This window comes from Lithobates pipiens, unplaced genomic scaffold (genome assembly GCF_037356315.1).
Source record: "Lithobates pipiens isolate NorthernLeopardFrog02 unplaced genomic scaffold, aLitPip1_a1.2 Scaffold_16, whole genome shotgun sequence".
In the NCBI taxonomy this organism is placed as follows: Eukaryota; Metazoa; Chordata; class Amphibia; order Anura; family Ranidae; genus Lithobates; species Lithobates pipiens.
Genome location: NW_027507748.1, coordinates 499388 through 522106, shown reverse-complemented (window position 1 = coordinate 522106; position 22719 = coordinate 499388). Strand labels below are relative to the sequence as shown.

Below are 22719 nucleotides of genomic sequence, written 5' to 3'. Positions count from 1 at the left end.
ACTCCAGCGCCCACCAAGAGTCACTTTGAGGGCTTACAATGTTGTGGCAAAACCAACACCTTGTTCCGCCATTTCTGCAGAGCATATAGGACAGGCCCCTACTTTCAAACATTCAACTTGCAAACATCTCCTACTTGCAAACGGAAGGAGACAACAGCAAGTGAGATGAAAAAAGATGGACGACAAAACAAATTATACAGGGGTGATAACCCTTCCCTATGTTTTCCAAAAAGCTTAAAAATCGTTTTTTTGACTGGAGCTACACTTTAAAAATGTACCAGTTGAAAATTACAAACAGATTCAACTTAACACAACAAACCTACACAGTCCCTGTCTTGTTTGCACCGCCTGTATACTGCTGTTCTGAGTATATAGGGCCTGGGGGCCACACGCATTTCCTTTTTTTAATATGGGTACGGGGTTCCCCTTAATATGCGTACAAGACCCAAATAGGCTGGTAATGGGCAGGGAGGGCTACCCATGCCATTTTTCTGAATGATTTTCAACCATATTGCAGGAACCAGATATAACATTAAAACCACAAGCAGTTTTAAATGGTGTTATTTCCGTTTAATGTCATTTTGTGCAGGGACTGTTCTAAACACGGGAAACACGTGGCACTTCACAGGCATACTACAGACACCCCCCAGGCACCATGTTTAAAGGAATATTTCATTTTTTTTTCACTTTAATCGTCATTAAAATCAGTGTTCCCGCCAAAACGGCCGCTTTTAAAACTTTTTTTTGCAGTGACCCATGTCCCCTGAGGCAGGAGCCAGGTCCCCAAACCCTTTTTAGGACAGTATCTTGCATATCAGCCGTTAAAATTAGCACTTTCCATTTCAAACGTTCGAGTCCCATAGACTTCAATGGGGTTCTAACGTTCGTTACGAACGCGGGGTCCGTTCGAAAGTTCTGGTGCGAACCGAACCGGGGGGTGTTCGGCTCATCCCTAATCACAACCTTATCCTTTTCACACTCTCCTTGCCTCCTACATCCCATGCTGCCAACCTACAAACCGCGACCCGCAGAAACCTTCGCAACCTCAACCCTTCCCTTCTTCACTCTGCTACTGATGGCCTTTATGACAAAATCGCACCCCCTGTCCTGCCCAGACCTAACCACTTCCATCTACAACAACACGCTGTCATCCTCCCTAGACGTAATTCCTTCTCTTTCTACACATAGAACAAGGACCCGTCTGCCACAACCCTGGCAAAGAGACGACACCAGAAGTCTTAAAAGACACAGCCGTGCTCTTGAGCGAGCATGGCGTAAATCTAAGTCCCTGCAAGATTTTACCCTCTACAAATCTGCTCTTCTCAAATACAACTCCTGCCTCCACACTGCTAAACAAACCGACTGCAACACTCTCATCAAAACCCTCTCATCCAAACCTCGTCAACTCTTTTATACCCTTAATTCCTTACTTCACCCACCACTGCCCCCACCCACCAACTTGCTTACCGCTCAACAGATTGCCAACCATTTCAATAGCAAGATTGACACAATTCGCAAGGAGATATCCAGCATTCAAATTCCTCCCCTACTCAACAACAGGTCCAACACCACACTCAATACTTTCCTCCTTCTGCCCAGTTACCACCGATGAAGTTAATAAACTCCTCTCCACGGCCCACCTCACTACCTGCTCCCTGGACCCTGTCCCCTCACAATTACTGCAACCACCTTCTCACTCTATCCTCAAATCCCTAACCCACATCTTCACCCTCTCCCTCTCCTCCGGCACATTTCCTTCCCCGCTCAAACATGCACTGGTTACCTCCATACTCAAAAAACCCTCACTAGACCCCACCTGTTTGGACAACTTAAGACCCATCTCCCTGCTCCCGTTTGCCTCCAAGCTTATCGAACGCCTTGTCCATGACCAAATGAGTTGCTACCTCATGGACGACAACCTTCTCGACCCCCTACAGTCCGACTACCGCCCACAACATTCCACTGAAACTGCACCACTAAAACTCACCAATGACCTACTAACTGCTAAAACTAATGGCCACTACTCCATACTCCATACTCATACTCCATCCTCCATCCTCCATCCTCCATACTCCATCCTCCATCCTCCATCCTCCATACTCATCCTCCATCCTCCATACTCATCCTCCATCCTCCATACTTCATACTTATCCTCCATCCTCCATCCTCATACTCCATACTCCATCCTCCATCCTCCATCCTCCATACTCCATACTCCATACTCCATACTCCATACTCATACTTTTAGACCTCTCTGCTGCCTTTGACACAGTTGACCACCTGCTCCTCCTCAGCAAATTACACTCTTGGCCTCCGTGATTCTGCTTTATCCTGGTTCTCCTCCTACCTATCTCACCACACTTTCAGTGTCGCTTACAACTCCATCTCCTCCGCTCCCCTTCCTCTTTCTGTTGGGGTACCCCAAGGTTCTGTCCTTGAATCCCCCTATTCTCGCTCTATACCTCTTCCCTGGGCCAGTTGATAACCTCCCATGGTTTCCAATACCAGCTCTATGCCGACGACACCCAGATCTATCTCTCCACTCCTCAACTCACCCCCTCCGTCTCCTCACCGATCTCCAACTTACTGAATGACATCTCAGTATGGAGGTCACACCACTTCCTCCAACTCATTTGTTCTAATACTGAGCTTCTTATATTTCCTCCTTCACAATCCACCCCCCCCCCTTATGACTTCACCATTAATATCAACAACACAACCATTGGTCCCTCCACACATGCCGGGGTCCTGGGTGTAATCCTCTACTCTGACCTCTCCTTCAGCCCCCATATCCAATCACTGGCTAAATCCTGCCGCCTTCCCCTCCGCAACATCTCCAGAATTCCACCTTCCCGAATAATGACATCACAAAGCAACTTCTTCACTCCTCGATTATTTCCCACTTTGACTACTGCAACTCTCTCCTCAATGGCCGACCCTTACACAGGCCCCGCCCCTTCAGTCTATTATGAATGCTGCTGCTAGACTAATACACCTCACTAACCGATTCGTGACTGCCGCCCCTCTCTGCCAATCCCTTCACTGGCTTCCCCTCCCCCACCGTGTAAAATTCAAAATGCTAACCATAACATACAAAGCCATTCACAACATCGCCCCCCCCCCCCCCCCCCTCTACATCAACCAACCTCATCTGCAGATATCGCCCAAATCATCCCCCCCCATCTACATCACCAACCTCATCTGCAGATATCGCCCAAATCATCCCCTCCCCCCATCTACATCACCAACCTCATCTGCAGATATCACCCAAATCATCCCCTCCCCCCATCTACATCACAAACCTCATCTACAGATATCACCCAAATAATTGCCTCCCCCCCATCTACATCACCAACCTCATCTGCAGATATCGCCCAAATCGTCTCCTCCGCTCCTCCCAGGAGCTTCTGCTTTCTATCTCCCTTGTTACCTCCTCTCATGCTCGCCTTCAATACTTCTCCAGAGCCTCTCCCATCCTCTGGAACTCCCTGCCCCAGTCTGTCCGATCAGCCCCTACCCTGCCCACCTTTAGGAGTTCCCTGAAAACTCATTTATTCAGGGAAACCTATCCCACACCCACCTAACTGTCCCCGAGCCACCCCCATCAAATCATTCTCTGCAGCTATTACCTTTTGTACCACCACCCCCTCCCTTTAGAATGTAAGCTCTATGAGCCGGGGGCCCTCCTGTACCTTTTGTATTGTACTGTAATTGTGTTGCCCCCCCCCCCCCATACATTGTAAAGCACTGGGTAAACTGTTGGCGCTATATAAATTGTGAATAATAATAATAATAACAATGTTCAGCAGCCAAAACGAGTACTGCCTAGTTATTGGTTGCCAGAGGTTGGAAGATCTGACATCTATATTCAGACGGGAAGGAAGCGGTATATGACGGAAGCACTCAGGCGGAGTGTGGGGGACGTTTCATTATACAGGATACATTGTAAAATGAAAAACAGACACAGTGTTGGACCATTAAAGTCCCACAATGTCCATCCACTGTCAATCACATTGTCCAATGATGTAGATCCATATCAACCGTGATGCCCCGATTCCTGCCGACCCACTGAAGGAAAAAAAACCCCGGATCACCGACACACATCTGTTCCCCTTCCTTCGCTCCCTCTGAATGACAGGTCCGGTGGATGACGGCTTTGATAAACAAAGGGGTGGGTCATCTGGATGATGTTATTGACCAGACTTAGTCCATAACGCCATGTTATCCCGGTGTGTTCGGAATGAACCTGAAGCTTATCCCTAGAGATCGATGACGGAGATTTTACTGCATGAGGAGCTACTCAACCTCTATTCATTTTTGGGGACAATTCAGTCCGGTGAGTTGCTCTGATCACATGGTTTGGGGTTTTGGTTTGAAGGACCTCATTATATGATGTTGCTAAGTGAGACTACAAATCGTTGGCGGATAACAAATGACTATTTATGGAATATTCCGACAAAAATTGCCGAATCAGCATCTTAAGGATTCTCAGATCATTACTATAGAAAACAAACCAGACTACCCACCACACCAAATATCAAAAGCAAGTAAACAGTCCAATCTATGTATCTGCGGACAATACTAAGCTAAGCAGGGCAATAACTTCTCCGCAGGATGTGGGAACCTTGCAAGAAGATCGGAACAAATGAATGGGGGGAGGGGCAACTACATGGCAAATGTAGAAAAAATGTAAAATAATGCATTTGGGTGGCAAAAATCTGAATGCAATCTATAGACTGGGGGGAGAATCTGGGGGGGATGTAGGATGGAGGAGGACCTGGGGGTCCTAGTAGATGATGGGCTCAGCAATGGCAAGCTGCTGATAACAAAGCAAACAGAGTATTGGCATTAAAAAGGGATCAACTCCAGAGATAAAACGATAATTCTCCCCTCTACAAGACTCTGGTCCAGCCGCACCTGGAGTATACTGACATATAATCACACAACATACATGATATACAATGTAATACTGACATATAATCACACAACATACATGATATACAATGTAATACTGACATATAATCACACACATAGGTTGAACTTGATGGACTTGTGTCTTTTTTCGACCTCACCTACTATGTAATTATTATTATACACAATTTATATAGCGCCAACGGTGTACGCAGCACTTTACAATGTCAATGGGACAGTACAATTACAGTACAGTTCAATACAGAAGAGACAGGAGGGCCCGGCTCATTGAGCTTACAATCTAAAGCGAGGGGGGAGGTGGTACAAAAGGTAATGGCTGTAGGGGATGATGTGATGGGGGTGGCTCAGCTATGGTTCTTATGTGGGTGTGGGATAGGCTCCTCTGAATAAAAAAAAAGTTTTCAGGGATCGTCTAAAGGTGGACAGGTTAGGGGCTGAGCAGACATACCGGGGCAGAGAGTTACAGAGGATGGGAGAGGCTCTGGAGAAGTTCTGGAGGTGGACAGGTTAGGGGTTGATCGGACATACCGGGGCAGGGAGTTCCAGAGGATGGGAGAGGCTCTGGAGAAGTCCTGGAGGTGGACAGGTTAGGGGTTGATCGGACATACCGGGGCAGAGAGTTCCAGAGGATGGGGGAGGCTCTGGAGAAGTCCTGGAGATGGACAGGTTAGGGGCTGAGCAGACATACTGGGGCAGAAAGTTCCAGAGGATGGGAGAGGCTCTGGAGAAGTCCTGGGGGTGGACAGGTTAGGGGTTGATCGGACATACCGGGGCAGAGAGTTCCAGAGGATGGGAGAGGCTCTGGAGAAGTCCTGGAGGTGGACAGGTTAGGGGTTGATCGGACATACCGGGGCAGAGAGTTCCAGAGGATGGGAGAGGCTCTGGAGAAGTCCTGGGGGTGGACAGGTTAGGGGTTGATCGGACATACCGGGGCAGAGAGTTCCAGAGGATGGGAGAGGCTCTGGAGAAGTCCTGGAGGTGGACAGGTTAGGGGTTGATCCGACATACCGGGGCAGAGAGTTCCAGAGGATGGGAGAGGCTCTGGAGAAGTCCTGAAGGCGAGGATGAGAGGAGGTAACACGGGAACTAGAGAGCAGGAGGTCCTGGGAGGAGCGGAGGGGATGATTTGGGCGATATCTGCAGATGGGGTTGGTAATGTAGATGGGGGCGATGTTGTAGGTGGCCTTGTATGTTGGGGTTAGCATTTTGAATTTTATACGGTGGGGGGAAGGGAAGCCAGTGAAGGGATTGGCTGAGAGGAGCAGCAGTCACAGATCGATTAGTGTAAGTAACAGACCGGCTAAACACTTCTCCGGGAAGTCTGAACCCGAAGCTCTCTCAGGCAAGATATCAGGAGGTTCTTCATTTCCTTGTCATCAAAGTCTCCACACTTAGAGATGGGATTAAGTCTGAAATATCATCAGACCCCCCAAGATCCGGTAGTACAGACCCCCCATCTACAAGCCTACAGAGAACATTTGGTATCAGTGATGATTGGACCTTGGCCCAGATCCAAGGGCCCATCTACTGGTTATCACATCGGGAGCACCAGACAGCAGCTGATAGACAAATGACGTGTTTGTAGGATGCAGCCTGTGTAAAGGTCTTGGATGTCTCCTCAGATCCCCTCTCCGCACCCCGCCTGACTGTCTCTTGCAACAATAATGGAAGTGCCAATGTCTCCTGTGTGTTAGAAGACAATGAGGATGTATCTTATCACTGGACAGTGAATGGGACATCTCTTCCTAGAAATCACTCCCGTAATATCACCATTATTAATGAAGAATTCATCTCTGGCCCTCTGAATGTCAGCTGTTCTGTAAATAACTCAGTCAGCAAAAAAGAGAGCAACTACACCAACATTTTCTGCCTAGGTGAGTAGAGAGTGACCTCTACTCCCTGTCCTTCCCCATGTTCTCCCTCAGCTCCCTGTCCTTCCTCACAATCTCCCTCAGTTCCCTGTCCTTCCTCACACTCTCCCTCAGTTCCCTGTCCTTCCCTGCACTCTCCCTCAGTTCTCTGTCCTTCCTCACACTCTCCCTCAGTTCCCTGTCCTTCCTCACACTCTCCCTCAGTTCCCTGTCCTTCCCTGCACTCTCCCTCAGTTCCCTGTCCTTCCTCACACTCTCCCTCAGTTCCCTGTCCTTCCTCACACTCTTCCTCAGTTCCCTGTCCTTCCTCACACTCTCCCTCAGTTCCCTGTCCTTCCTCACAATCTCCCTCAGTTCCCTGTCCTTCCTCACAATCTCCCTCAGTTCCCTGTCCTTCCTCACAATCTCCCTCAGTTCCCTGTCCTTCCTCACAATCTCCCTCAGTTCCCTGTCCTTCCTCACACTCTCCCTCAGCTCCCTGTCCTTCCTCACGCTCTCCCTCAGTTCCCTGTCCTTCCTCACAATCTCCCTCAGTTCCCTGTCCTTCCTCACACTCTCCCTCAGTTCCCTGTCCTTCCTCACACTCTCCCTCAGTTCCCTGTCCTTCCTCACAATCTCCCTCAGTTCCCTGTCCTTCCTCACACTCTCCCTCAGTTCCCTGTCCTTCCCTGCACTCTCCCTCAGTTCCCTGTCCTTCCTCACACTCTCCCTCAGCTCCCTGTCCTTCCTCACACTCTTCCTCAGTTCCCTGTCCTTCCCTGCACTCTCCCTCAGTTCCCTGTCCTTCCTCACACTCTCCCTCAGTTCCCTGTCCTTCTTCACACTCTACCTCAGTTCCCTGTCCTTCCCCACGCTCTCCCTCAGTTCCCTGGCCTTCCTCACACTCTCCCTCAGTTCCCTGTCCTTCCTCACACTCTCCCTCAGTTCCCTGTTCTTCCTCACACTCTCCCTCAGTTCCCTGTCCTTCCTCACACTCTCCCTCAGCTCCCTGTCCTTCCTCACACTCTCCCTCAGTTCCCTGTCCTTCCTCACACTCTCCCTCAGTTCCCTGTCCTTCCTCACACTCTCCCTCAGCTCCCTGTCCTTCCTCACACTCTCCCTCAGTTCCCTGTCCTTCCTCACACTCTCCCTCAGTTCCCTGTCCTCCCTCACACTCTCCCTCAGTTCCCTGTCCTTCCCTGTACTCTCCCTCAGTTCCCTGTCCTTCCCCATGCTCTCTCTCAGTTCCCTGTCCTTCACCATGCTCTCCCTCAGCTCCCTGTCCTTCCTCACACTCTCCCTCAGCTCCCTGTCCTTCCTCACACTCTCCCTCAGTTCCCTGTCCTTCCTCACACTCTCCCTCAGTTCCCTGTCCTTCCTCACACTCTCCCTCAGTTCCCTGTTCTTCCTCACAATCTCCCTCAGTTCTCTGTTCTTCCCCATGTTCTCCCTCAGTTCCCTGTCCTTCCTCACACTCTCCCTCAGTTTCCTGTCCTTCTTCACACTCTACCTCAGTTCCCTGTCCTTCCTCACCCTCTCCCTCAGCTCCCTGTCCTTCCCCACAATCTCCCTCAGTTTCCTGTCCTTCCTCACAATCTCCCTCAGTTCCCTGTCCTTCCTCACACTCTCCCTCAGCTCCCTGTCCTTCCTCACGCTCTCCCTCAGCTCCCTGTCCTTCCTCACACTCTCCCTCAGCTCCCTGTCCTTCCTCACACTCTCCCTCAGTTCCCTGTCCTTCCTCACACTCTCCCTCAGTTCCCTGTCCTTCCTCACACTCTCCCTCAGTTCCCTGTTCTTCCTCACAATCTCCCTCAGCTCCCTTCCCTGTACTCTCCCTCAGTTCCCTGTCCTTCCCCATGCTCTCTCTCAGTTCCCTGTCCTTCACCATGCTCTCCCTCAGCTCCCTGTCCTTCCTCACACTCTCCCTCAGCTCCCTGTCCTTCCTCACACTCTCCCTCAGTTCCCTGTCCTTCCTCACACTCTCCCTCAGTTCCCTGTCCTTCCTCACACTCTCCCTCAGTTCCCTGTCCTTCCTCACAATCTCCCTCAGTTCCCTGTCCTTCCTCACACTCTCCCTCAGTTCCCTGTCCTTCCTCACACTCTCCCTCAGTTCCCTGTCCTTCCTCACAATCTCCCTCAGTTCCCTGTCCTTCCTCACACTCTCCCTCAGCTCCCTGTCCTTCCTCACGCTCTCCCTCAGTTCCCTGTCCTTCCTCACAATCTCCCTCAGTTCCCTGTCCTTCCTCACACTCTCCCTCAGTTCCCTGTCCTTCCTCACACTCTCCCTCAGTTCCCTGTCCTTCCTCACCCTCTCCCTCAGCTCCCTGTCCTTCCCCATGCTCTCCCTCAGTTCCCTGTCCTTCCCTGCACTCTCCCTCAGTTCCCTGTCCTTCCCGATGGTCATAGTATGATAACTGTCCTTTTCCATACCCACTCTCCACACTCTATCTCTACTAGTAATGGGTGAATCTGTGTCAGGGTCCCAATCTGAACCTGCAACCTCCGTGGTGTCTGGCCACAGCGATTCTTGCTGGACAGCTCCCTGTCTGATCTTTTTGGACAATCTTGCCTTGTTTCTGGTGAACCTTGAACTCTTTGCTCTTCCCATGAACTCCTTGACTTAAAGCCGAGGTCCACCCTAAAATGGACCTCCGCTCATCGGAATCCCCCCCCCTCCGGCGCCACAATTGGCACCTTTCAGGGGGGAGGGGGGTGCAGTTACCTGGATAATCCAGGTAACTGCACCCACTTCCGGGATAGCTGTCTGCGGAAAGGGGCGTAGATTACGCCCCTTTCCGCAACTGCCCGCCCCTTTGCGCAAGTGCCCCGCTGCCTGCTGGGAAACACACAGTTCCCAGAGGCAGCGGGGACCGTCCGGATTGCGCCGCACGGCTCGCGCATGCGCAGTAGGGAACCAGGAAATGAAGCCGAAAGGCTCCATTTCCTGATTCCCATACCCAAGATGGCGGCGGCAGGACCCGACAGACGACCTAGCGATCGGCTTCGGGTGCCGACATCGCGGGCGCGCTGGACAGGTAAGTGTCACTATTTTAAAAGTCAGCAGCTGCAGTATTTGTAGCTGCTGGCTTTAAAAAAAAAAAAAAAAACGCGGAGTCCCGGTGGACTCCCGCTTTAAGCCATGAATCTGGACTTCCTGTTTGCCAGATTATTGTGCTCTCTTTAGCCCAGGGGTCTCAAACTGGCGGCCCTCCAGCTGTTGCGAAACTACAATTCCCATCATGCTTCTGCCTATGGGAGTCATGTTTGTAACTGCCAGCCTTGCAATGCCTCATGGGACTTGTAGTTTAGCAACAGCTGGAGGGCCGCCTGTTTGAGACCCCTGCTTTAGCCTATATGTTGTTTGTCCTTATCTCGACATTTGTTACCAGAGTTTGGCTTGTTCCTCGACTATGCTTCCACTTTGACCTCAGCTACCTGTTACTGACCTTTGGCTTTTTTACTGACCATGCTTTTGCTTGATTCCTACCTGCTATATCTGCTACTGGACCCTTGGTTGCTCACCTCCTGGTGGGGCGATCCTGAGGACCGTGACCTGGTACTAACACGCAGCAAAATCCACCCCACCATCAGGAGCTCTGGCGAACACTGGTTAGTGCTTGCACCCCGCACTTTGGGGGAGCCCAGATCATCCGCCAGGGTGACCTGCGAGTATACCTATCCTGCTGGTTGGTGGGAGCCTCTCTACTGGCATAGCAACTGGTCTCCGTTCCTGACCCTGGACCATGACAATCTGCTTGAAATTGATTCCGGGGCAGGTCCAGCCAACATGTCCAAACAAAATTCGATATGAACCCCATTAAGGTCAATGGGAGGTGAGTCTTGACAATGAATTCTCTACATTTTCAAGGTTAATAGGCAAGGGGGTGTCAAGCAAAGTGCACTGCCAGGGGGACGTGTGTCAATGCAAAAAAATAATAAGACTTTTCAACAGTTCCTGCTAATTAGGATTAAGGTGCAACATTTCTAAAATACACAAATTAAAGTTGTGTTATAAATTAAAAAAGGAAGGAAATAAAAAACAAATACAAACATTGCAACAATGTAGTCCATGAAGTGATAATAATCCAATATGTCCCTCGGTGCACGTAAACATTCACCTGAATAGTGTGCGAATTCCAGAACAGCCTCTATAAGGATGGCCGCTTTCTTATGACCTCCCATTACGGAAAGGTCTTTCCCGCTTGTGGCTATAAACCCAGCCAGGGCCTTTAGTCATCCAGGGGAATCACGCTGCAGAGCATCCACCGCTCAAGGAAGAGCCCGATCGCATAAGAACCCCAAAAGAAATAAGGCTTCCATAGTATAAAATCTTTTGAGGTTTTAATAATATAAAAAGGCGGCACAAGGAAGTGGTAAAACACACACAAATAAGCCGGCTGGCTCGTTACAACAGCCCGTCCTTCCGGGACCCGCACAAGCACGGTGACGTCAGCAGGTCGCTCCTCCCTACGCATTTCGTCACAAGATGATGTCCTCCTGTGCCCCACCGTGAGATATATTGGATTCCTTATCACTTCATGGACTGCTGTGTTGCACCGTGTTTTCATTAGTTTTTTTCTTTCCTTCTTTTTATAATTTATAGCGCAAATTTAATTTTGACCCTTTAAATAACATACTTGGGGGGATATCTTAAAGGTATCTTATATATCGTATAGCCCCCCCCCCACCATTTTACTTATCTGAGCCCTGTAATTTCCCATGGTGAGGACACGTTTTCCCCCTCTGCCCGGGGGTTCTCGGCACTTGATTGGATAGATTGATAGCAGAGCAGCCTTTGGCTCCCGCTTCTGTCAATCAAATCCAATGATGCGGGCGCTGGTGGGGTGGGGCAGAGTCATACATTCGGCAGCTATGGATGCCGATTGATGGACTCAGGAGCACGCCCACAAGGTAACCCCCCTGGGTGAGCGCTTCTCCTAGGGGGTTATTTGATGCGGGGAGGAGCCGCGAGAGCTGACAGGGGACCCCAGACCTTCGGTGTTCTCGGCCACTCTGTGCAAAACGAGCTGCACAGTGGAGGTAAGTATGACATGTTTGTTATTTAAATAAAAATAAATAAAAATTGAAGCTTTACAATCATTTTGAACCTGCCTGTGAAGTGGCTCATTTTCAAAATGTACTGAAGCAAAGGGGACATTTACAAAGAAAATGGAAAATTCCCTTTCACATACTTTCCGTAATTTTCATTCCCTGATCACCTCAATGGCAGTATATGAATGGGTATTCTCCATCCTCACTCCTACTCCATAGGACCCCACTCTCATACATTTGAGGCTAGCACAGGCCTCGTGTTCCATAACTAGCTTACTCATCAAACTGGGAGAGATGTCCATGGAGTTATCAAGGAAAGGAAAATTAAGGTAAGTAATTGAGAAGGAATTTCCATTTTTCTGACTAAATCCATGGCAGCTCATAAATAGGGAATAACTCAGACAAGAAAAGAGAAAGTTGTAATCACAGTTCTTGACTAACAGAAACAATAAGGCCAAGATTACCAAGATAAAGGTTCTGGTGGCAGAGTGGCCGATAAAGGTTCTGGCTCCATGCCTAGTGAGCCATAAAGGTTCCACTGGAGCACCATGCTGTCACCCTACCTTTACTGCTGGTGCCCCATGACAGGGAGTCCACAAAGTCCACACACTTCTGGTTAGGTTGGTCATCGTTTCTGAAGAAGTCAAGCCTTTAGCCACATAAACCCATTGGTTAGCCAGCACAATCCATCCAGAGGTGATTCTGGATGATGTTTGCTTCTCTCTGGTTCTGCCAGGGAAGGTGAAAGCGATGGTCTAAGTTCCTAAAAGAAGCTGAAGCTTGTGAGTAAGTTGAAAGTCACCTGCCGACATCCAGCAGATGGAACAGGTCATCCTAATGCCCCGTACACACGATCGGACTTTCCGACAACAAAACCATGGATTTTTGTTCAAAAGGTTGTTGGCTCCAACTTGTCTTGCATACACACGGTCACACAAATGTTGGCCAACAATTATGAACGTAGTGACGTACAAGGCGTGCGGCAAGCTGATAAAAAGGAAGTTCAATAGTCATGTGATATCTCCATTATGAACGCTAGTTTTACAAGACCGAGCGATTCCGGCTAGTACTTGATTCCGACTTGACTCGGACTTGTGTACACATGATCGGAAAGTTTTGTTGGTGGAAAATTTTAGAAACTACTAGCCAACATTTGTTGGCAGAAAATCCGACAACAAATGTTTGATGGAGCGTACGCACGGTCAACCAACAAGCTCACATCCAACATTTCCCAGCGGAAAACCTGACCGTGTGTACGCGGCATGCTAGCACATTATGTGACACTTACCTGAAAACAAGTCCCACGTTGTACCCGATGCAGGCCGCATCTATGTTCGCCCCTACTCCTTCCGGGGCCACTCTGTGACTGGCTGGAGCCACGTGACGTCACCTCCAGTCACGGCACTCGTTCGTGAAGAAATGCCTGGGGGGTCCGTTTGTAGATGACACAGTAAATATCTCATGAACAATGCACGTTGAGGAGATATCTACAGTACCTATATTTAAGCCTTATTTTAGGCTTACCTATAGGTACAACTTTCACAGAGAGGTTTACAACCTCTTTAAAATGGTGCAATCTGGAGATGGCATGGAACTTCAGAATGAGTGATAAATCCCAATAAGATGCAGTTCCTCTTTAAGGAATTGGGCGAATCGCTAGCAAAACTTTGGAGAAGACCAGGAGTGCAGAGATTTGTGCTTTTAGAGAGCTGATTTACAGTTCAATATTCAGGGTGACCTGTAATGCTGCGGTGGAGTTCCGACGGACTTTCGGTGGAGTTCCGACACACTTTTGATGGAGTTCCGACGGACTCTCCGAACGAACGGACTTGTCCACACACAAGCACACCAAAGTCCGACGGATTCAAACTGATGACATACGACCGGACTAGAATAAGGAAGTTCATAGCCATTAGCCAATAGCTTCCCTAGTGTCTATTGTCATCTGTCGGACTAGCACACAGATGAACGGATTTTTCGACCAGACTCGAGTCCGTTGGTAAGATTAGAAACATGTTTTAAATCTAAAGTCTGTCTGATTTTTAGACAGCAAAGGTCCGATGAAGCCCACACACGATCCAATTGTTCGGCGGAGTCGTTCCTTTGGACCTAGTCTGTCAAAAAGTCCGCTCGTGTGTACGCGGCATAAGAAGTTCCGAATGTAATGGGCATGAGGATTGAAGCAGGACAAATCAGCAGCAGGTAGAACTGGATGAATCTTATTGAAAATCGGGAGTAAACTAGGCCGGTGCTCGATCATCCAGGATTATAGATATCAGCTTAGAAAAACAGCCAAGGCTAGTTATTCTTTCCTTCTCAAGAGCCCGACCATTACCAGATGGTGGGATGGACAAGGAGGCCGTATTGTACCCTGTGGCCAAAGATGTTGTCTGAGAGACAGAGGGACTGATACTGAGATGGAGTAGAAGAAGAGAACCATGACGTCTTTAGTCAACAGGTGGAATTGCTACAACTTTTTTGCAGCAATGAAAGGGAGGTTTTTGCCATAACACATCTTGTTAGGTAGTAAGAGGATCACATGACCCGTGTAGGCCAAATGACCCCTTCTATTATACTGTTATGTCCTTATACTCCCATCCCCTTAAAACCCCCTTTCCAAAATAACCGAGACCACACATTGCTTATGGAGTATAACTGGTCATAACAGCCTTTATTAAAACAATTCCACCAAATAACTCCATTATAAAATATGTAACATGAAAACAACATAACATTTTAATCCAGTTTGTTGTTCTCTGACGACGACCCACCTTTTAACATATAATTATATCACCACACACTGTGGGAACATTTTACAACCTGTTAGGCCTCCAGCTGTCACCGCTCGGAGACACCCACCTTCCCGCAGTGCCACCATTATCGAATTCCACCCCCCTTGCTGGAATACACCGGAGGGGCACATACCGAGATGAGCCCCCCACCCCTTTTCCATCACGTACATTTTACCGCCACCATCAGAGACCAACAAGCAACACCGCCACAGCCCGAAAGGGTGACTAACTTACACAAGAGGGCGCCTCCCCAACTCTAAAGCCCTGTGAGCCCCTTCCTGTATACTCATTGTCCAGAGGTCAATCCCCACATCCGAATCCCCCATCCTTTCATCCTTCCATCAGTAAAGCCCAACATTATTTTCCAGCTCTTGATACCTGATCACCAAGCCACCATTTTTTATCACAAACCGCCCCACCACCTTGTTCACTCGAATACATGTCTTCTGGATACTTGCCACTGACCTGGCCCATCAAACTGTCCGTGCCACTATGTCCGACCGCAGCATCACTGTATCAGGGAAAGTCACTCGCAACTGCAAGAAGTCCGACTTGATGCCAGCGATCAGATCCCTGACCGGGTGAAGCCCCAAGTCACTGCCCCCCACGTGCAAAACCAAGACATCCGGAGGTTTATCCAGACTGGCATAGCACAACACATCCCTGAGCACCCTCTCCCACAACATCCCTGGTGAACCCAATCATCTCATATATGCCTCCCTTCTAGAGATACCTAACTGCCTTCCATCCGACCTAGCATCTCTTCTCCTGGCCCCCCCAGCACACATAAGAATGTCCAAGAATCCAGACGAGGCGCGTTGAACCTCCATCTGAAACGAGATGATAACATAAAATAATAGCACACACCCAGCTCACTGCTAATCGTACCCCTACCCCCATTCACCCCCTTTTTTTAATTCAATCACCATATGGGGCCAATATAGGATCAAAATCTCCTTGATTCCCACCTACCAATCCGACGCACAGCCGCTTCGTCCAACCCACATCTGGCCGCTTCGTAGCTGCCCCAATGCGGAAGGAGTGCGAGGCGTACTGTGACCCGTCCAAACCTGCCCTCATCAGGCATTTCCTAAACACTGAAATAAATTGGAACCTAGATAAGCAGGACCCATCCTCGTGCTTCAGAAATGGCCTTCCCCAACCATTCTGACCTCTGCAAATTTCTTTACCGCCCCTACCGGGCAGATTGCAGAACCTGGCAATGCCAACAGCCAAATATCCACACCCTTGCCCTGTTGGTCCGTCTTCGACTTACGCAGCCTACAACACACCCTATCCTCTTCCAAGCAAATATCCCTCTCCAAAATCCCACCAGCTGCAACCTGTGATGGGCTCACTAATTCCTCTATCCGGAACGCCCCATAAAACGAAAAGGCAGCCTTAAACAGTAGCTCTTCATATGGAGAGGTACACACTGCCTCCAGAAACCCACAGATCGACTGCAGATTAGCAAACGTGACTGGGCACCTGGAATCCACTCTCCTGTGGCCTTTTCTAAAACCCTTTAGGGCCTGCCTTATCCAGAAATCCTTTGTTGCATCCTCACCCCTGTCAACTTAAACAGGAAGGACAGCCCTGCCATCTTCCTCTCTAGGACAGAGACTGACACCCCCATTCCATGTGCTGGGATACAAAGTACAACACGAGCAACCTTACCTCCGACCTGTTCTTCCCAATCCCGGCCTCTTGCACCAATAATGACCATTCCTTCCACACCTTAAGGTAGTAAACCCACGTAGATTCGCTCACCGACCGGCAAATCCACCCTGCGATGACTCCAATGCCAGCTCCCAAATCCACACCGGGCAAGGAATGCCATCCCTCTCCGCGCCCGGGGCCAGTTCCCTGAACCTGTCCCACTGAAAGCTAGACAGAGTGTCAGACAAATTATTGTCCACTCCCGGTATGTGAACAGCATAAATGAAAATATTTAAACTCAAACACCTCAAAACCAACCTGCGCAACAGCCGTATAACAGGCGGCAATGGCGCTGACATGCGGTTGATCACTTGGACCACCCCCATGTTGTCGCAATTCAGCCTCAACTTTAGGTTCCAGCAAGCCTCCCCCCATAGTTCCATGGCCAACACTACTGGAAACAGCTCCAATAGCACCAGGTTCCGAGCAAAGCCGTCATCCACCTAGGACTGCGGCCATGACTCCGCGCTCCACTGCCCCCAAAAGCAGGCCCCGCAACCCGCGGATCCCGCCACATCCGCAGCCAACTCTACGTCAAAATTACTTACCGGGCCTGACATCCACACTGACCTGCCATTGAATGATTCCAGAAACTCTAGCCACACCCTAAGATCCTCCCAATGCTCTTTGTTAAGTCTAACAAAGTGCTTAGGAGCCTTCACCCCCGTTACAGGCAAAATTCAACTTACCCAAAAGTGACTGCAGCACCCTCAACTGAACTATCCGCAGTCCTTGGATCCCACAAATTTCACTCTGCTAATTCTCCAATTTCTCTCTGGGCAGTCTGCACTCCATTGCAACTGCGTCAATGACTATGCCCAAAAAACTGAGTTCCGTCATCGGGCCCTCAATCTTTTCCGCTGCCAAAGGCATGCCAAACCTGCCTGCGATGTGCTGCAACGTTGACATTAGAATCGCACACACAGCAGAGGCAGGGGGGACCAATGCACAGGAAATCATCCAAATAATGGATGACGGAATCCAGAACCGACACATCCCTAACCACCCACTCCAGGAAAGAACTAAATGCCTCGAAAATGGCGCACGAAATGGAGCAACCCATAGGCAAACATTTGTCCACTTAGAACGGCTCCTGCCAACAACAACCCAACAGCCGAAAACTATCCAGGTGCACTGGTAAAAAGTGAAAAGCCAAATCAATATCCGACTTCGCCATCAGTTCCCCTTGTCCGTATTTCCTCACCCACCACACCGCCACATCAAAAGACGTGTACGAGACCGTGCACGCCTCCGGGTCATTGAAATCGTTCGCAGAGCACCCCTTTGGGAATGACAAATGGTGTATAAGTCGGAACTTGTTTGGTTCCTTCTTAGGCACCACTCCCAATGGAGAAACCACCAAGTCAGGCAAAGGAATTTTTTCAAACGGCCCCCCCTATGCGGACCTCCTTCGTCAGCTTCTCCCCCACCACCCCCACGTGTTCAAACGCAGACCTCAGATTCTAAGCCAGCGGGGGAACTACCGACAAGGAACACTATATCTTAAAACCCTCCCTAAAACCATCTGCTAACAATTTTTCCGCCTCCGCCAGGCTCTCCAGCACGCTTCCCCTTCTTAAAGCAACGGGGCAGTGGGTGGGTACCCCCGCAACCTGAGCACTCATGCTTGAATTTGCAGGAGCCCCCAAATCTGCAGGCACCCTCATTGTACTGCCAGCACAACCCCAATTTTTTCCTGGCCGAAAGTCCTAAGGCTTGACTACTCCCGGCCCCCCCTTGAAGAAACTGTGACGGGGTCCTCGCCGAAGACATAAGCCGCATCCAGAGGCTTAAGTCTTTGTGATCCCACCGGAGGGAAGGCGTGACTGCCCTAAGCTGGTGAAACTGCTCGTCATAACGTAACCAAGAAGACCCACCATATATCCCGTGGGCCTCCCGATTGCATCCATATAACAAAATAATGCAGAGCAATGCTTTTCCCCTATCACGCTAGCCATAATGGCAAACGCCTGGAGCCAGTTTGCAAAAGTTCTTGGAATCAGCCGATACCTCCTCTTTTCTTTGCCTTCTTTCTTGGAGTCATCCGGCTTCACCCTTTCCAGATTGAATTACTCTAAGGGAAGCAGCGAAAATATCTCCACATACTCACCCTTGTGGATCTTGTCCCGCACCTCCTGCTTCAAGTGTGCACCTAGCGGGCCCTCAAAGCACGCGTATACCTCACACTTCGCCACATCTTCACTATATCAGACCTTGCCGCGGGATCCGCACTAGTTTTTTCCCCGGTACCTGTAGCCTGTTCACCCCCTCCCGCCCCCCTCAAGGTAGACTCCGCTGGGGCAACTGTGCTCGTAGCCCCCGTGTCCCCTTCCACAGCCCCCTACCCTGCACCTGTCCACGGGGCAACCTGAGGGGCCTGATCCTGCCTGTGCTCGAACTTACCCACCAGTGCCTTTAAACCCACCAATAACTCCCTCAGCTGTGTATCTGACCCGGGACCGGCTGGCCCCTTAGTCACCGGCTGCCATTCAGGTGCCCCACGTGCCGACTCCCCTGCCCCAGCCATTACCACCCCCAACAAGTCACTTAAAGCAGTAGACAGTGTATCAGTTGGCTTACTTGGCCGTCCGGGCCTATGCCCCACCTACTCTGAGCTGCTTGGGACTGCTAGTGCTTGTAGTTCCTCTTTGTCCAACACTTCCCCTTTGGATCGATCACTGTGCTCCAGTACAGGTGGCGCCGTCAGCCCCCCAGGGGAAGTAGACCCAGAGGCCATTGTATCCTGCTCCTGTAAGGGCCGACTCCCTCCACCCAATAACCCTCTGGCCAGCGCTGCGCTTGGAGTCGCCCTGGACCTGGCTGATGCCATCTGATGCAGTCCCCTCCTGACATCTTGGTTTCTTGTTCTCCCTCCTCGTGGGCCCCCCGACCGGTGCACTGCGTCCTGCTCACCCCCGTTGCCCAGCCTGCTGCCTTTCCTCCCCACAGCCACCCCCCCTGCCTCTCTCACGCTGCTCTGCTCCATGCTGCTGCCTCACAGTCGCAGGCAGGGAAGTGGCGTCATCCCGGCATGTGGCCCCGCTCCCCCGTACAGGCCCTGCTTGAGCCCCAGAAACCAGTTGTTCGTCGGTGGTAACGACCTTTCCTCCCTCGGACTCCTCGTGTACCTTACAGGCCGCTCCGGCGGCCCAAGCGAGAAATGTGCAGCGGCAACGACCTCCACGTGCACTTCAGGACAAAGCGCTACAGGACAAAGAATGAGGAGAATGCTGGGTGGAAGCCAGAGAGAGCCATGCTGCCCAGCACCACCAGAGAGAGAGCCACGCTGCCCAGCGCCACCAGAGAGAGAGCCACGCTGCCCAGCGCCACCAGAGAGAGAACTATGCTGCCCAGCGCCCCCAGAGAGAGAGCCACGCTGCCCAGCGCCACCAGAGAGAGAGAGCCACGCTGCCCAGCGCCACCAGAGAGAGAGAGCCACGCTGCCCAGCGCTACCAGAGAGAGAGACACACTGCCCAGCGCCACTAGAGAGAGAGCCACGCTGCCCAGCGCTACCAGAGAGAGAGCTACGCTGCCCAGCACCACCAGACAGAGAACCACGCTGCCCAGCGCCACCAGAGAGAGAACCACGCTGCCCAGCGTCACCAGAGAGAGAACCACGCTGCTCAGTGCCACCAGAGAGAGAACCATGCTGCCCAGCGCCACCAGAGAGAGAGCCACGCTGCCCAGTGTCACCAGAGAGAGAGAGCCACGCTGCCCAGCGCCACCAGAGAGAGAGCCACGCTGCCCAGCGCCACCAGAGAGAGACACACTGCCCAGCGCCACTAGAGAAAGAGCAACGCTGCCCAGCGCCACCAGAGAGAGAACCACACTGCCCAGCGCCACCAGAGAGAGAACCACGCTGCCCAGCGTCACCAGAGAGAGAACCACGCTGCCCAGCGTCACCAGAGAGAGAACCACGCTGCTCAGCGCCACCAGAGAGAGAACCACGCTGCCCAGCACCACTAGTGAGAGAGCCACGCTGCCTAGCGCCACCAGAGAGAGAACCACGCTGCCCAGCGCCACCAGAGAGAGAACCACGCTGCCCAGCGCCACCAGAGAAAGAGCCACGCTGCCCAGCGCCACCAGAGAGAGAATCACGCTGCCCAGCACCACCAGAGAGAGAACCACGCTGCCCAGCATCACCAGAGAGAGAACCACGCTGCTCAGCGCCACCAGAGAGAGAACCATGCTGCCCAGTGCCACCAGAGAGAGAGAGCCACGCTGCCCAGTGCCACCAGAGAGAGAACTACGCTGCCCAGCACCACCAGAGAGAGAACCACACTGCCCAGCATCACCAGAGAGAGAACCACGCTGCTCAGCGCCACCAGAGAGAGAACCATGCTGCCCAGTGCCACCAGAGAGAGCCACGCTGCCTAGCGCCACCAGAGAGAGAACCACGCTGCCCAGCGCCACCAGAGAGAGAACCACGCTGCCCAGCGCCACCAGAGAGAGAGCCACGCTGCCCAGCGCCACCAGAGAGAGCCACGCTGCCCAGCGCCACCAGAGAGAGAGCCACGCTGCCCAGTGCCACCAAAGAGAGAAAGACTGAGCCGCTACCAGGGTACAGAAATGCTATACTACTGACCAGAGTCGATCCCAGGGAACCCAGAGTGAGCGATTATCCAGCCGGAGGGATCACTGCTGTCATTCCTCTGGGTCTGGTAACAGGACCTGTTGGCCATTATCCATTATTTATCCTAGGTCTGTACTACGTCTACAGTCTGACCATGATAATGTGATAATGACATTGTCAAAAAGGGGCAGTGCATGGATGACCCTAAAATGATGCCCCTCCCTGAAAAAAGTTCTGCGGACCCCAATGGTCAGATGGTAAACATAAGACAATGTTTCAGAACTGCTCAGAGCCCCTTCGTTAGGCGAGTCACTTACCGGACAAAGGGGCACTGTGTGGCTCCGAAACGTTGCCTTAGGCCGCATACACACGGGCGGACTGTTCGCCCAACTTTGTTCGTCAAACAATCCGACAAACAGTCCGCTCAAAATTTGCATGAACGGACTTGACCACACACGATGAACGAACAGTCCGCTGAAAGCGTGCGCGATGACGTGAACGGCACGTACGACGGGACTAGAAAAACGACGTCCTATACACTGCAATGCAACCTTCGGCCGTGTAAACCCTTTCTGAGTATGCGCGATACTTAGTCCGTCCAACTTGCCTACACACGAGCGGACTGTCCGCTGAAACCAAGTTTGGACGGACAAAACCAAGTTTCAGCGGACTGTCTTACGGAAATTTCGTTAGACTTTGTTCGTCAGACTGTCCGCTGAAACTGTCCGCTGAAGCCCACACACGAGCGGACTGTCCGCTGAAACACTGTTCAGCGGACAAAGTTGGGCGAACAGTCCGCCCGTGTGTACGCGGCCTAATGTTTCCCATGTGACAAAGAAAATGAAGCTTTGGTCCATTCTGAAGAATCCTCGGTGTGCTGGGGACATTGTATCCATGTTGATGAGGATAAGGGATTCTTCTCCACATTCTGAGCTGAGTAGATGTGGGATTCTGCAGGGGGAATAATAAAATAAAGCGCTAATAATAAAATAATGACTGACGCATGTGTCCAAATACGATCACTGTCCTCACCCAGGATGCCCATCAGCATTTTTTATGAGCCACGAGTATAGGGATAGGGGTTGCTAGGGCGCTGGTGGCCGACTTCACCTTCGCAACCAACAATGCTAGCAGCCCGCAAGGTGTTCCTATCATTTTTCATTGTCGGTAGTAATACCACCAAATAATCAATGGCTGAAGCTGCTTACATCAAGAGGTTTGGGTGGGAAAAAAGGCTGAAAAGTTTGTCTGCTCCTTGACCCCCAAACAAGTACGAAGCAAACCCTGTGCTGCCAAACCCCTGAGCACTAACCCTAATCCTGCCCACATTCACACGCCGCTCCCTGTATAATTCCTCTTCTTCCTAGCAGTAACATTATTCTTCCTCACCCTTCCCCATACTCCGCTCCTCTCTTCTTCTCCTCTCCTCACCTCTACATTCTTCTTGTTTTCACCTTTATTTCCTCTCGTCTCCTCTTCTCCTTCCTCATCATCTCTTCCTTTGTAAGTGTCCTCAATGTCTTTTCAGCTCCACCCTCTACACCTAAGGTGATCTTCTCTTGCCAAAACAATGGAAGTGTCAGTGTCTCCTGTGTGCTAGAGAAGGAGCAGAATGTCACTTATAACTGGACAGTGAATGGGAAAGTATATGGAGATCACTCCAGTAATGTCACCTTCTCTAAAGAACGCAAGACTGTCCCAATGAATGTCAGCTGTTCTGTACAAAACTCAGTGAGCAGGAAAGAGAGCAACACCACCCACATCTCCTGTCCAGGTGAGTAGAGAGCGACCTCCCCTCCC

General features: G+C 50.9%; 1 protein-coding gene across 2 annotated transcripts in view; it reads left to right on the top strand.

Annotated features, from left to right (window-relative positions):
* Positions 1-22719, top strand: part of LOC143981520 (pregnancy-specific beta-1-glycoprotein 2-like) — a 545541-nt gene that overhangs the window by 512206 nt on the left and 10616 nt on the right. For both annotated transcript variants that reach the window (XM_077479391.1, XM_077479390.1), the window contains exons 3-4: positions 6555-6806; positions 22448-22693. In XM_077479391.1, coding sequence (XP_077335517.1) covers positions 6555-6806; positions 22448-22693 — 498 coding nt within the window. The remainder of the gene's footprint in view (positions 1-6554; positions 6807-22447; positions 22694-22719) is intronic.